The sequence below is a fragment of the Ailuropoda melanoleuca genome, chromosome 2 (genome assembly GCF_002007445.2).
Source record: "Ailuropoda melanoleuca isolate Jingjing chromosome 2, ASM200744v2, whole genome shotgun sequence".
Classification (NCBI taxonomy): Eukaryota; Metazoa; Chordata; class Mammalia; order Carnivora; family Ursidae; genus Ailuropoda; species Ailuropoda melanoleuca.
In genome coordinates, this window is record NC_048219.1 from 48,528,541 (window position 1) to 48,544,554 (window position 16,014).

Genomic DNA, 16,014 nt, shown 5'->3' on the forward strand with positions numbered 1-16,014 from the left:
TTAAAGATTTTATTTATTTATTTGACAGAGAGAGTGGCAGCCAGGAGGAGAAGCAGGCTCCCTGCTGAGCAGGGATGCAGGGCTCCATCTCAGGACCCTGAGATCATGACATGAGGTGAAAGCAGATGCTTAACTGACTGAACCACCCAGATGCCCCAGGTGTTTGTTTTTTTTTTAAGTTTTATTTATTTGAGTAATTTCTACACCCAATGTAGGGCTTGAACTCATGACCCTGAGATCAAGAGTAGCATGCTCTTCTGACCGAGCCGTCCAGGCGCCCCAACCTTTAGTATTTAATATGCATCGGCCATCTCCGGAGGTAGAGAATGTATGTGACATTTGCCAGCATATTTGTTGTCAGCACACCATTTCTGAAGAACACTTAACTACCATATTACAGTACATCAGTGCTACTCTGTCAGGGCATTGTTAACTGGGATGTTGGTTATAATTTCAGAATGATGTTCCTTATCATGTTAAGAAAAAAATATCCTACTCTTAGCTTACTAAGAATGTCGTGTAAGTAGGATCTTCTGCTATATGTTCCTTTGTGTATGGCTTTTGCTTGACATAATGTTTTAAGATTCATACATGTTGTTCATTTTTTTCAAAGCTAGATAGTATTCTTTTGCACAAGAATGTTGATGAATATATGTGTTGTTTGCAATTTGAGGGTGTTATAACCAATGCAGCTCTAAATATTTTTGTACATGAATCCTGGTATATAAAGGAATGCATTTTTACAAGCTATATAGCAGGGAGTAGAATTCCTGGGTCTTAGGATATATATAAATACGAATAGATGATAGATAGATAGATAGATAGATAGATAGATAGATAGATAGATAGATAGATATTCAAGTATACAGGAGATTGCTTTAGTTTTCCAAGATGTTTATGTAAAGCTCACACTCCTACCAGTTATTGTTTGAGACTTCCAGTTCCTATACATTCTTTTTAGTACTTATTATTGTCAGACATTTTAATTTTCAGGCAACCTGGTAGAGGTGCAATAACATCTCATTGTTTTAATTTGCATTTTTCTGATTACTAATGATAAGCACCTTTTCTGATGTTTATTTTCCATTTGAATTTCCTCTTTTATGTAATGACTGAATCTTTTGCCCATCTTTCTGTTGCTTTGGCTGTCTGCTATCTTTTATTATTGATTTGTAAGGATTTGTTTTATATTTGTATATTGATTCTTTTTAGGATATATATATGCATATATGTATACACATACACACATCACAGGGGGAAAGAAAGAGAATAGACACACACACACACACACATCTGTAGCCTGCCTGTTTACTCTCTTAATGTTGTCTTTTGAAAGACAGCCATTCTTAATTTAATATAGTTTATTTTGTCAGCCTTTTCCTTTATTGTTAGTGCTTTTGTATCTTCTTTAAGAAAAATTTTTCCTATTATAATGTTATATAACTTTTCTCCTACATTTTTTTCTAATAGAGCTTTACTGTCTTTCAGATACAAGTTTCCAGTTCACCTGCGTATAAATAAGGGCCTAGATTTGCTTTTTAAAAAATTCGGTTCTTCCAACTCCCCTTTTTTCAAAGCCTGATTTTTTTTCTCCACTACTCTGCTTGGCACTTGGATCCCAGATTATTTGGGGTCTTTTTTGTGTTCCATTGGTCTATTTGCCCATCCTTGTGCCAGGAACATCTTGTTCTTCATCCAAGGGTATTCTAGCTTTTCCGGCCCTTTGCATTTCATATGCATGTTACAATCAGCTTATAAAATTTGATGAAAGAAATCCTGTAGTATTTTGGAATTTTGATTGAGATTACTTTGAATCTGTAGTTCAATCTGAGAAGAGTTTACATCTTTACACCATTAAGTTTTCTATTCTATGTACATGTTATATCTCTTCGTTTATATAAAGTTTTTTAAAAAATGTTCATCATCAAAGATCTGTTATTTTCTCCACAGAGGTCTTGTACATCTTTTACTAGATTTATTCCTAGGTATTTTTTATTGTGATGCAGTTACAAATGATATACTTTCTTCAATTTTCACTGTTGTTGATACACTTGAAATACAATTGATTTGTATCTAGCAATCCTACTAAGTCTAATAAAAATTATAACAAATTGTATGTGCATTCTTTTATATTGTCATATCACCTGTGAGTAATTATATTTTGTTTCTTCTTTTCCATTTATTATCCTTTCATTTTTTTTTTCCTGCCTTGCTGCACTGGTTAGGACCTCAGTATAATATTGCATAACAATGGTGATAGTGGAAATCACTGTTTTATTCCCAATTTCCAAAATTTTGTGATTAAATGTAAAATACAATGTTGACTGTAGAATTTTTGTTTCTGTTTGTGAATGTTCTTAGTGTTGTAAATTACATTGATGTAGTTTGCTCCCCAGCTTTTTTATTCTGAAAAATTTTGTATGAGTTGCAAGTTTCCTTGAATACCATTTTTACTTGAAATAACAGCCCACAGACAAATTATGAATATTCAGATTTAGGTATTTGGCAGACATTTTCTTAAAAATGAATGAAGTGAGCCTGTCACTTCAAGAAAATAACAGGCAGCCTATTTTACTAATGACAAAAATTGAGCTTTCAAGTCAAAATTAACATTTTAGAAAACTTACATTTGTCACCATCAGCTTTCTGGTTTCTCAAAACTTAAAGGCTTTTCTGATGAGGTCAGTGATTATATCAATGAATATGTTTAAAATATATATTGAAAAATTTCAACACTTCAAGTATCGACGTAACTCATTACACTAATATTTTTCAAAGACCAGTGTGTGATGTTACAAAATCATGTATGCACAGTGTTAAAGATCCATGAAAAGTGTTAGATAGACCAGTGGATTCTAATGTAATAGTAGAAAATTTTATTGAGGTTCCAATATTGCAAATAAAATTTAAGAAATAGCCACTTGTCAAATTTTGGTGTAGATTCAAAGAAAAATATCTACAATTATCTTCCTTTCCCTACTACGTATCTTTGTGAAGCTGGATTTTTTTCTTCTGCTTCAACCAAAAACATACGTTGCAATGGATTGAAAGCTGAACCAGATATGAGAATCCAGCTATCTTCAATTAATCTAGACACTAAAGAAATTTACAAAAATGTAATATAAATAATGCTACTCTTTTCACTACTTGTGTAAAAAATATAGTACTTTTCAGAAAAAAATGTTATGTTAACATGAAATGGGTATATTATTATTTTTAAAATTTCTCATTTTCAGTTTATCTCTTACCTCTTCTATTTGCTCTTTTTGCCACCATTTCCTCCCACTTTCAGTGGGAATCCATGTTAGTAGTGCTCATAATTATTTCTCAACTATGAACTTTCAGTAGATCGCTTGCCACAATCTCCAGCCCTGGATCAAGCGGGCTAGCTTCTTCATTCCTGCCTCTGTGCTCCTGAACAACACTAGAAAGAATGTATAATCTTGCAGCACACTCATCAAAAATCTGTAATTCCTAAGTTCTGGCTGTGGCACTACTGGCAATCCTTTTGATTCTTGCTCAAAATATCTTCTCAGGCGCCTGGGTGGCTCAGTTGGTTGGGCATCTGCCTTCGACTTAGGTCATCATCCTGGATTCTGGGATTGAGTCCTACGTCAGGCTCCCTGCTCAGTGGGGAGTCTGCTTCTCCCTCTGACCCTTCCCCATCTCATGTTCTCTCTCTCTCAGTCTCTCTCTTTCTCAAATAAATAAAATCTTTAAAAAATATATTTTTTCTCAAAAGTCCATCCCTCTCCTGAAGTCAGTTCACCTTACCTCTAAGTATCTCCTCTCCTTCTTAATTCTTTCTTCCTGTCTCAGAGGAAGAAGTGTCTCTATCTCTTCAAAGGATAACCATTCAACTATACTCTTACATTATTGACTCCTAACTTCCTGGGATTCTCGATTCATTCATGGGCCCTTCTCTTTTATTTGCAGTCAGTCCATCTTCACCAACCTCTTTCTCTCAAAGCATCCTTCAGCCTAGAAAATGAAACAAGATGGGGAAAAAATTGTATTGAACAAATGTTCAATTGATCACTAGCCTTAAATGCTGGCAGAAATTCCACATGACAATTAAGAAAATTTATAAGGTAACATGATTTTCTTCCTTACTTCCAAAGCAAATTTTAGCCAGAACATACAGAGGACCTCTAATGCTGTATAATTAACATAACTTTGTGGTAAATAAAAGTTCTCATGCTTGGTACTACATGCATACTTTCAATATCTTCTCCATTTGTTCTTCATAGCCTCTGACTTCTTGGGTTGATTTCAGTTGTAAGTACTGGTCACCAATCTAGTAGTATTCAAGGTTCTAACTGGCAAGATTTACTACCCCAGGATCTTCTCCATATAGTACCCCAGGATCCACCTTCACCATTTTGTTTTTCATCTCTTTAATCAGGCATTATGGTCTCCTCATTTATCATTGCTAATTCCTAAAGGACATTTCTGAAAGCTAGATATCCATTGGAATCATCTGCGGAACTTGTTAAAAAAAAAACAACTTAATATGTGGGCACCATCCTCAAGAGGGGTCAGGGGTGGAGTATCACCATTATATTTTTTAAAGCTCTCCTGGTCATTGTTGAATTGTGTTGATAGCCATGTCTCTAATTGAGTGATGTGTTAAGATACCAATACTGTAGCATGAATCAGTGTTTTTCTTACTTTCTGATATGACATAGTGGGTAGAATGTTAGCACTGTGTCCTGAGCACATTTTCCTGAGAGGAAAATAATCCAGAGGTAAGTTGGTTGCAAAATGAGTCAGATTTTATGACCTTCCAGTGATAGTGAAACATGAATTATTTCCATTATTCCAGTCCACAGGAGAAAACTCTTGGTTTGAGAAGACTCATTTTTTGCCTCTACTCCAGAGAATGCAAGCTGTTTTCCTTTGGCATGCCTACATGATTATACAGATCCATTTCCCTCAAGGAACTTCCAAATAAAAAGAACACATCATCTATGGCAACTGAGAAACATAGCTTTATGTTGCCTGTTTTAGAATTATTTCTTGACATTAACATTTTTATGTACCCCCATATTAAGTTTTATGCTTAGATGTAATGCCACCAGGTAGGAATCAAGGTAAATGCCATATCCCAAATCCACAGAGAATCAGAGCTAAACCGTGGGTTATCAAATCTGTCTTTTTATATGCTGTTACTCGTAGTGTGTGATTTATATACACTGCTTTTGAAAGCTGCATTAACTGAAAGATGCTGGTTTGTAGAGGGGCAAGGAAGTACATTTACAGGCTGGCTTGGTTGAACTGTGCTGATTTCTCTCTAGAACAGTCTTCACAATTCTTTGCTCACAGTTAGAGGTCTGCTGAAAGTGACGCGGTGTAGATGAAAACAGCTTGCTTAATCATTCCTGAAACACGGGAAAAATTAAAATACATTTTTTTCTTTGTCAAGCAATAAAAACAATGCCAGATTGTTAATGCCTCTTTTGTACCTTTCACTTGAAAGACCTCAAAAGAACATCAAGGAGAATAAAGGCAAAATCTACTCCCCAATGGCATCATTATACATGTTGAAGCCTCTAAAAACTAAAACTCTAAAGACATTCATGAAGAGTAGAGGAATAAATGACAGCAAACTGAAGAGTGCATCTCTGGAGCTTTTTTCAACTTGCTTTGTTCAAATTCATTCAAATTGGATGATGAAAAGCAAAGATCTCATTTGTTTCAATATTAAAGTAGTAAATTAGTGAGTGGTGAGTTGCTAATTGTCCTGTAAAGAGTTTAGGGTGCCAGGAGTGCCCCGTGGCCAATATTTTAAATTGCGTTCTTATGGTTGAAATGAAAGCAACCATTAAAGTAGTGTAAAACAATGTTTTTAATAATTTAAGCTAGTTCGATTCAAACATGATTTTCATTCTGAAATATTTATCGAAGCTCCTGTTTTTATTTGCGATAAGCAAGTCTCATTTTATACTTCAAGACGTCAAATAGAAATTCATGTTCAGTATGGGCTAGCGTGGGGAGAGAGATTAGTGCTCTCCAGTGTAATGTTTCATCCCTGGCTGTGTCTGCTTGCTTCTGGGTGCAGAATTAGCAGGTTTGGTTAAATTTTACTTGAGTTTTTGGTGACCTTTTCTAATCCTGACTGTTTCATAATTTAATGTCTTGACCTTCGTTTTCCATAGAGCCACCTTAGTGATAAATGCAGAGATTTAATAACTAGAACTAGTTGACAGGTGACCTTTCGTACATGGCCATTTCTCTTTGCTGGGGAAACCACACTGTTTTGCAAGTTTTAATTCGCAGATTTTAATTATCTATTCTATAAGCTCTAATTATCTTGTCTTTACGCTTATTCACAGAGAAAAAAAGGAAAGGTTAAATATTTCATTCTTCTTGCTGATTAAAATGTAAAGTGCTTGGCAGTTGTCCCAATATATCATTCAAAAAGACAGGGCAATTTGTCAGGTTCTTACCCAAAGAAGAGAAAAGGGGAATTTTCCAGAGTGTTGGGTAAGGAGCAGGATGAAAAAGTGGCTAGGAGAGCGAGAGGTCTTATTAGCTGGATGAAGGTATCTGCACGTGCATGTGTGTGTGTGTGTGTGTGTGTAAACTTGAAGCAGAGAAACAGAAGCGTTCTTTAACTATATGTGTACTAATCTGAAGAGAAAAGTGACTGAAAAGTAACAAAAGAATAAGCTTGCCAATCAGAGTGGGTGGTATGTTAATTTTGTTAATTTTTCCTTTTTTTTTTCTTAACCGAGAAAGGATCAATTGTGCATGTCATGGTAAATTGGTTTCTAGGGTCCATATAAATAATATTTAAACACAGGAAGATAAAGCTAGTTATTAAAATGTCACAGATTCTTAAAAAGAGGTAAAGAACAGCCAACCTTCCTCCCACCCTCCCCCGTAGGATCAGAAAATATAGGACCTTTTTGATTTCCCTGAGCTTGCATTCTTCAGCATTTTTGCAAACAAAGTTCATTTTTGTGCCAAATACTCATGCTTCTAATAAAATAAAAATAAAATTTGACATGGCTGTAAAAGGACCTGTAGTAGGGACATAGTCTCCCAATCAGCCAGTGTTCTGGAATCTTCCTAAGTACAGAGGGAAGAATGACTCATGAGTTAGAGAAAGTCTTGGCAGTCTTGAACTAACTTTGATTCCCAAGTACTTAAAAGCAGCCATGTTGGCTTCTAAAGTGAATTTATGTCAAGGAGGTTTTCATGCAGGCGGAGGTATTCCCTTTAGCCACGGAGATCAGCTTCTAAAAACATCATTGCCATGTCCTTTTTTTCCTCAGACATGGATTATAATCACTTAATGCTTCAGAAAGAAACACAACTCACTGCTGTTATGAAAAAGTTTTGAAAAACAAATTAAGTAAAGATGTGGAGAACCATTGGAGGCTAATAAAATTGGTCATGATTAGTTTATCTTCCACTGAAGTTTCAGCCAGATTTCAAATCAAAAATAATAAGAAAAAATTTTCTACATAATTTCTTATGCCATGCTAATACCATTGCCAGAGAAGAGAGGATAATTCTGCTCATATGCAAACCCTAATATTCTGGAGGAGCCTCTCATCAATTGAGAAACATTGTCCTCTTTTGGTGAAATTCTTGGCCAACAAGATGTTTCAAAACATTAATTTATAATGTAATATAAATAATTTTAATATAATGGGTGAGATTTAAGATGTTTGCCTAAATGTGTATTAGGAATAATGCAAATTATTAATAATATATATTTATATTTTATATATATTTGTATATTGTATATATTAAATATACATTAAATATATTTATATATTATATATTAATAATATTTCTTTAATATCTTTCCCTTAGTCCTGCAAATGCATTTTATGAAAGAAAACATGCTCCTCTTTTTAACCTGAAAGATGTCTAGTACCCACTGGATATCATGTTCATCTCAATTTCCTCAACTCTATAATGGGAAATAAAAACAATCCAGCTTAGGAAGAATTTATTATGAGAATGAATGGAGTAATGTAATAAAGTGCTGGGCAGGATGAGTGGCCCATAATAAGTGTTCAATCATTTTTCTATCAATAAGTATAACACACTATGCTTAGATGTCTTTCTTACTCTGTTTCTTCCCTTCCCCCCTCTCTCATCCTTTCCCTGTGCCCAAGACAGGAATCAAGCCCTTTTTCTTGTAAGGAAGCAAATGTCATGATTCATTTAGCAGAGAAAGGACTTGTTTTTCAAGGGAATCCCTTAGGCCTTTAAAATAGTGTATGAATCGACCCTAGTTAATCATCGAACTCTGCTATGCCTCAGAGCTGTGTACTGAGATTAAAAGCTCACACTGATTAGAATTCTAAAATTATTTTATCCTTCATGGGCCTTTCACAGAATTAGTACTAAGTAAAAATTACTTGGTCGTTTAATAGATGTTGCCAAATTCTTAACTTTCCCCAAGCTGAGTGTTCATAACCAGATATGCAGGTACAGAGTTTGTATCCTTTTGCGAGGGAGAAATACCCAAATCAAATATAGTGATCTTACCATTAAAAAAAATTCATAATTTTAGAGTTTAAGTAAAAGGATGTGTTTGGGGGTATCTGGGTGGCTCAGTTGATTAAGCATCTGCTTTCATCTCAGGTCATGATCCCAGGGACCTGGGACTGAGCCCCACGTCGGCTCCTTGCTCAGTGGGGACCCTGCTTCTCTCTCTCCCTCTGGTCCCTGCTCATGCTTCTCTCACTCTATCTCAAATAAATAAATAAATAAATAAAATCTTAAAAAAAGAAAGAAAGAAAGGACGTGTTTGATATTTGTGGGCTTTCTTTTAAGAGGGACACAGTTGCACAGACACAGTCGGCTGAATATTTGTGGTGATCTCAGTTTATAGACACAGCACAAGCCCAGTCAAAGCATTTGGCTTGATGGTGCTTTGAGTGTACTAGAGAAAAAGATGAAGATGTCAAGTTTGTTTTTAATGAAAAGAAACAAAAACGTAAGGCCAAGTCAACTAAAAAGGAGAATTCAAAGCTAAGATAGGGCTTGATAGAGTTGGAGCTGGCTAAATCTTTCCTAAGGTCTCGGAAAATCCAGGGCCTCAGTCTGGGAAGAAACTGCTTACTGAGGCAGAACCGAGCGAGTGGAGACATACGGAATACATTTTCGAGCAAGGGCCCCAAGTCAAATAATATAAACGAGTTCAAGAAACAGCAGTACATTTTAACAAAGAAAGTTGAGATCACAAGATGCGGCGATAAAGCTAATAAAAGGAACCCGGATAACCAGATAAGTGCGACTCTTGGGTCAAACCGTCCATTTGTGCCTAGGTATTTCTTTTTTATCATGGCTTACCATAGTTTGAAGCATCTTCAAACGTATAAATGACTCCCTTGGGACTTAGCAATTTCTTGGTGTTATCTGAAACTTCTGATTATGATTAGGACTGTTGCATTCAGCCAGTCCGTCTTTCCTAACATACTGTAAAATGGTCCCTGCAACCAAGTGGCAAATAGAGTGTCACCATATGCAGTCATGTCTCCTGGTACCTCATTTAGGACATCAGGCAGCTAGGCAGGACTGTGGCCAAGCAGGATAGGTACATGGAAGGCTCTTACGACTCTGGCTATGGTGACAGTATGGAAAGGAAAGGGACGATTTAAAGATCACCACCTATCCCCCCAAGCGATTACATTCCTAGCTCTCTGCCCAGTTACATATTTGTTACATAAATAAGAGGCTGTGGTTGCCAATGTTTGCCCTCAAGTTGTTAGTCAGCTGCTGACCTCATAATCTGCACAGCTGCGGCATCCTGATACGTTGTCATGAAACAGATTGTGATGTCTTAATTGATCACTTTCAGAGCTTACAATTGTCAAGTGAAACCAGTATGCTGATTCTTATTAGTTAAATTAAGGCTTGTTACAGCACAACCAGCTAATTCACTCAAGGACTAGGAAATCCAATGCAAATTTGTAGATTAGAACATATCCGAGGCTCTTTCTATCTTTTTTCTTTTTTCTATCTTTCTTTCTTTTTTTTATTTGTGGAGGCCATACCCAAAAATGCTTTTATTATACAGTGAAGCAACTTCTTGGAACAGAAAATGGAATGTAACCTCCCTGCACCATATGCATCTTGGTGATAAGTTGGAGTGTGCCATATGACACACACAGTTTAAATCAGGCATTGATTTGCATGACTCTAAGTGGGTCTGAAGGACTTAGCTAAGTGTAATGTATGTTACGCCCTGCTGCAAATCGTCTGGCAGGAAGAATATCATGTTTTTCCTTATTGCCCTGAAAAACTGTGGGCTCCTACTTTCATGAAGGTCTTAGATCACTATCCCATCCCAAGAGGCAGCCTCTTATGCCCCCTTCTGACCGTCAATGAAGTCTTCACTGTGGCACTAACCCACAGAACCCCATTTCCAAGTGCCCTACTATACTCACCCACCTTGAGAAGACCTATTCTAACCTGCTGTTCAGAAATCTTACTGTAGCAGGAGTGGTGGACCGTCCATTTGATAGCAGAGTTTTAAGACACTTCGTAAATGGTGAGACCTCGGTGGCACGTCCAGTCCATGCCTGAGCCTGTGTGGTCTCTTGTCCAGCCCTGTTCAAAACCTACATGATTCTAACAGTTTAATGAATCTCTTTTTGTATAGGAAAAAAAAAGAAACTTCATAAGCAGACCTTTATGGACTTAATCAGTCAAATTTTTTCAAAATCCTTCATTTTGACATTAAACGAATGGAAACATTTGTCCATCTGGCATATTTCACAGGTGCACAATAAAAACCAAAATAAGTAAAGTTAAATTAACCTAATAACTGCTAGCATCCAAAATACAGTGGGAAACACAAAGATGTTCATCAAAGGAAAAAATCAGATAACAGCCAAATGCCCAGCAGTAGGCAGATAAGTACATTATGGTATGTCCACATAAGGGAATATTGTATCAGCATTTAAAGTATCTCTAGAGGGGCGCCTGGGTGGCTCAGTTGGTTAAGCATCCGACTCTTGGTTTTGGCTCGGGTCATGATCTTATGGGTCCTAGGATTGAGCCTTGCTTCAGTGCTCCGTGCTCAGTTGGGGAGTCTGCTTGAAGATTTTTCTTCCTCTGCCGCTTCCCCCCAAAACAAATAAATTCTTTAAAAAATACACCTCTAAGGACTGTTTACTGGCATGGGAGAGTTTAGTGAAATGAAATTAGTTGAAAAACCAAGGTTTCCAAATTTAATATAATTAATATATTAATATAATTTAATATAATATAAATAGTATTTCTCAACCTAATATATCTAGAAGGAGGAAAATAACATAAAATGTTGTAGAAGTTGTCAGGTGGTGGAAATATGGAGAGTTTTTATTCTTTTGTTTATTTTTTTCAAGTTTTCCACAATGAGCCCATATTACTTCAATAATCTGGGGGAAAATTGTTTTAAAGCAGTTTGAGTAGTTTTGTTATAACATTAGCTGCAGGGAGTCTGTGTTCAAAGCATCTCTAATCTAACAGGTCTGAAAATGAGCTTATTCTCCGCTGAGCTCGCCCCTCCTAAAGCCTTTGCCTTCTCATTTGAAGCCAGTTCTAGTCTTCCAGTTATTTAGGCTAAAAATGAAAGTTGTCCTTGATTCCTCTCTCTCTCTCAGATTCCACAGTCCATTTTACTGGTCAAGCCAATAGGCTTTACCTTCAGAATATGTTCAGCGTGTGGCCAGCATCTTGCTACCTCTTCCACCACCCAGATGGTGCCTAGTCCAAGCCACCATCATCTCTTGCCATGATTGTGGCAGTAGTCTATTCTCCAAGTCTCTACCTGTTTCCTTTTTGTCAGTTTTCTGCACCACACCAATGCTGTTAAAATATAATGCAGATCAGCCACTCGCCTCTTCAGAGCCTTCCAAATCTCCTGAGTAAAATAGCCTACGTGATGTCTTCCTGACCATCTTTCCGACCCCAGTACCCACTGACTCTCCTCAGTGCTCTGCAGGCCACGTTGCTCTCCTCGTGTTCCTCTCCTACCACGGGGTGTTTGCAGTGGCTTTTGGTTTTGCTTTGCAGGAATACTCCCCCCACCTCCGCCACACACACACAAATCCCCATAGCCAGCCCTCTTACTTTCTTCAAGTCTTTCCTCAAACAACATTTCCCACCCACCCCTAGGTGTTTTCTGACCACTCTACCAACACACAGACACACACACACACACACACCACATATCCTACCCCCTTCCTTGCTTTAATTTTCTCTATTTAGCACCTGTCTTCATCTAACATATATACTATGCTGATTTATTAACTGCCTTTCTCCCCCCAGTGGAATGTAAGATCTGTAAGGTCAGGGGGGTTTTGCTTACAATTTTCACAGCTGAATAATCCCCAGCCTCTAGAACATGGCACATCGTAGTTGCTCAGTAACTACTTTGAATCCTACCACTGATAGGAAAGACATCTTGTTCTAGTTGTATGGTAGTTNAATTTTCACAGCTGAATAATCCCCAGCCTCTAGAACATGGCACATCGTAGTTGCTCAGTAACTACTTTGAATTCCTACCACTGATAGGAAAGACATCTTGTTCTAGTTGTATGGTAGTTATACAGGTGACTTTTCAGAGGAACTTTGCCTCTCATTTTAACCACCTAGATTGACCTGTTTGTATATTGATAGGTTTCTTCTGGATTGTGTTTCTCTTTCATCTAAATCAACAATTCTCAATGAACTTGGAAAAGTCCATTTCTTCACTAATACTAAGTTCAGTGTTCAGGCTCCTAATAAATTATTTTAATTCAATTGTTCTCCCTTAACCACTGTGTACTGGGCTCCTATAATAATCCAAGGACTTCTGGGGAGTGGGACTAAAATGAAAAAGACTCTTACAGAGTTTACTGTATAGTGGACAGATAAAATTAAACATAAAATACAACATAGCTAATAAAATAAGGGCAGTATCCAGTGTGAGAAGAATCAATGACCAATAGGCATCATAAAAATACAAGATCAAATGTCAGATACAAAATGTAGAATCTCATAGAAGGAAGATGAGAAAGACATATATCAACAGAGTGCATTGCTCCTTTATCACTCTTTTAAAAGGTAGGGTGACTTTTCCTCATGTAGGAGGAAAGTGGCCAAAGGAATTTATTTGGTTTGCCTGGGTGGAAGGAATGCATTGAACAATGGAAAGAGCAATGGGTTTAGAGCTAGAAGATCTAAATTTGAATCTACCACTGTGACTTGAATCTATCATCTGCAAGGTCTAGAAGTTGGTGCTTACCCTCTGTGAGTCTCTGTTACCTCATTGGTTTAAAACAAGGAGGGTAGTGGTTAGACCAGCACTAGAGATTATTATCTCTGTACATCTCTTCCCTGAGTTCTTAAAAGAAACCTTTCCTTATCCATCTAAAATAAATAGAAACACAAAGGCCAGTTAACATGGTGATACAGGAATTTTTAAAGGGTTTTTGTAAAGTTTTTCCAGCCTGAGATTTGTCTTAAGTAGANCTTAAAAGAAACCTTTCCTTATCCATCTAAAATAAATAGAAACACAAAGGCCAGTTAACATGGTGATACAGGGAATTTTTAAAGGGTTTTTGTAAAGTTTTTCCAGCCTGAGATTTGTCTTAAGTAGATCTTGGCTCTGAACGTCTTTTTCAGAACCTTGTCATTTGCTGAATTTTTCATATTTTCATCAACTGCTACATAACTATTCATACGTATAAGTAAAATACAGAATTGAAGCCTGGATATATTCCCTTTGCATTTCTTTTTTTAGCCACCGTCCTTATTAAAGAGATCAAATCTTCCCCTTTTGCCTTATTTCATTTGAAATTATGGTTTTGAATGAAAAGTCATTATTTAGAATGGAAAACAAATGACTATTTTTCCATTTAATTTTAAACTGACACAAGGGGATAGAAATTAAAATTATTTCTTAACACTCTGTATTCACTTTTTAAATGGAAGCATGCCCCTAGCTTGATAACCTGTGGTAGTTACTATAGGGTTTGTCCATATATTTCAGAAAATTCCACACTCAGCTGCTCTACACAATATCTGNTTCCACACTCAGCTGCTCTACACAGTATCTGAATTTCATTTTCTCAGAGGAACTTGTTTGGATAGCTGGAACTTACTAATTTACGTGTCTCTCCCCTGTCTTTTTTCTCTGTTTTTCAGCCTTTGCAACTGGACTGTGACCTTTGCACCATAGTGTCAAACTCAGGTCAGATGGTTGGCCAGAAGGTGGGGAATGAGATAGATCAGTCATCCTGCATTTGGAGAATGAACAATGCCCCCACCAAGGGCTATGAAGAAGATGTTGGCCGCATGACAATGATTCGAGTTGTGTCCCATACCAGCGTTCCTCTTTTACTAAAAAACCCTGATTATTTTTTCAAGGAAGCAAATGCTACTATTTATGTTATTTGGGGTCCTTTCCGCAATATGAGGAAAGACGGCAATGGCATTGTGTACAACATGCTGAAAAAGACTGTTGACATCTACCCGAATGCCCAAATTTACGTGACCACAGAGAAGCGCATGAGTTACTGTGATGGCATTTTTAAGAAGGAAACTGGGAAAGACCGGTGAGTCCTCTGAGAGGCAGCCTCATTGTCTTTTATGCTAGCTTCTTGCTGAGTTCTTTTGCCAGCTATCAAATGAACAGAGTTATTTCTCAAATTGATGGTTATATGTTTTTTGACTATTATGATTACTTGATGAGCCAGCAACTAGGCTCCATTTATTCCACCTACACTACCTTCTGTTCTCTCCATTTTGATTGGCTTGAGGATCCAAAGAATACTGGATGCTTCCCCAAGATATCTTTAGATTTGTTCTTATTTAGCTCAATTTGCTATTGGTTAAATTGGATGTTAGCCGAAAGGAAATATACACATTTCTGTTTCAAAACAGAAATGTTAAGGAACTTTAGGACCTAAACTCCTTCAGAAGTTGTGGTAAAAATTTACCTGAGACTACAAAACACAGCAGGCTGTTGATTCTCTAATAAGGTTGTGTAGCTTCTTGCATGCAGATAGACCCTGTGATCGTGAGCACCATAACTTGGTATCTAACAGATATATTGGTATGTTCAGCAGAATTCCATATTGAAATTATGCGTTACTGAAAATCATTAACAGTGGATTCTTGAAGAGAAATGAGGTATAAATACCATTCACTCAATTATCCAACAAACCAATTTGCATTTTTCATTACATCTGTTTTTTTTTTTTCCCATAGCCTTCTGTAAACCACCCTTCCCACTTCCTTTTCTTGAGGCCTGCTCACCTTATTTTTCTACTCCTTATATCTCCTGTTTCTTCTCTGCTCCCTCTTAACCCCCCTCATTTCTTTGATAGGACTCTACTGCCTACCATTTTTTTCTTTCTTTTTAGAAAACCAGTATATGGAAGAGAAATAGAATTATTAGTTCATATTCCTAGTTCTAATAAAGAACTGTTGAAGGAAAATACCAATTGCAAAAGTTTTAAGTTATGTGCGCATTGTACTTATTCATGTAATACCATGGATAAATTGAGCTTTGGCTATAATTCCAATGTTAACAATCTGATTTCCTCAAAATGTATGTCTTTCACTCTTCAATATTATCAAATCTAAATTTTTAACTACATTAGGATATGTGTGTGGGGGGGAAATTTCTGATCCCTCTGGGTGTAATTTGTATGCTGATAATTATTTTAAAATCTTATGTGGCTCAATCCTCCTATTGATAATGTAGGCTGAACGTAGCATTTTTTTTTCCGAGCACCCAAAATGCACAGCTTCTAATGAAATGCAAGACAGGAATTGCCATAATGCTGGCCCTTTCCACTGTTAGAGTTCGCTAGAAGAATCCCAGTGGTTAGATTTGAATCAGTGTAGCACAAGCTGTCCAAACAGATAGGTATGAGAGATCAAGGAGTAGGTATGTATGGGGCGCCTGGGTGGCACAGCGGTTAAGCGTCTGCCTTCAGCCCAGGGCGTGATCCCCGTGTTATGGGATCGAGCCCCACATCAGGCTCCTCCACTATGAGCCTGCTNCTTCCT

The 16,014-nt window shown here is 37.0% G+C and overlaps 1 protein-coding gene across 5 annotated transcripts in view; it reads left to right on the top strand.

Moving 5' to 3' along the window:
* Nucleotides 1–16,014, top strand: part of ST6GALNAC3 (ST6 N-acetylgalactosaminide alpha-2,6-sialyltransferase 3) — a 543,122-nt gene that overhangs the window by 322,628 nt on the left and 204,480 nt on the right. For all 5 annotated transcript variants that reach the window (XM_034653712.1, XM_034653715.1, XM_011221915.3 and 2 more), the window contains one exon: nucleotides 14,143–14,552. In XM_034653712.1, coding sequence (XP_034509603.1) covers nucleotides 14,143–14,552 — 410 coding nt within the window. The remainder of the gene's footprint in view (nucleotides 1–14,142; nucleotides 14,553–16,014) is intronic.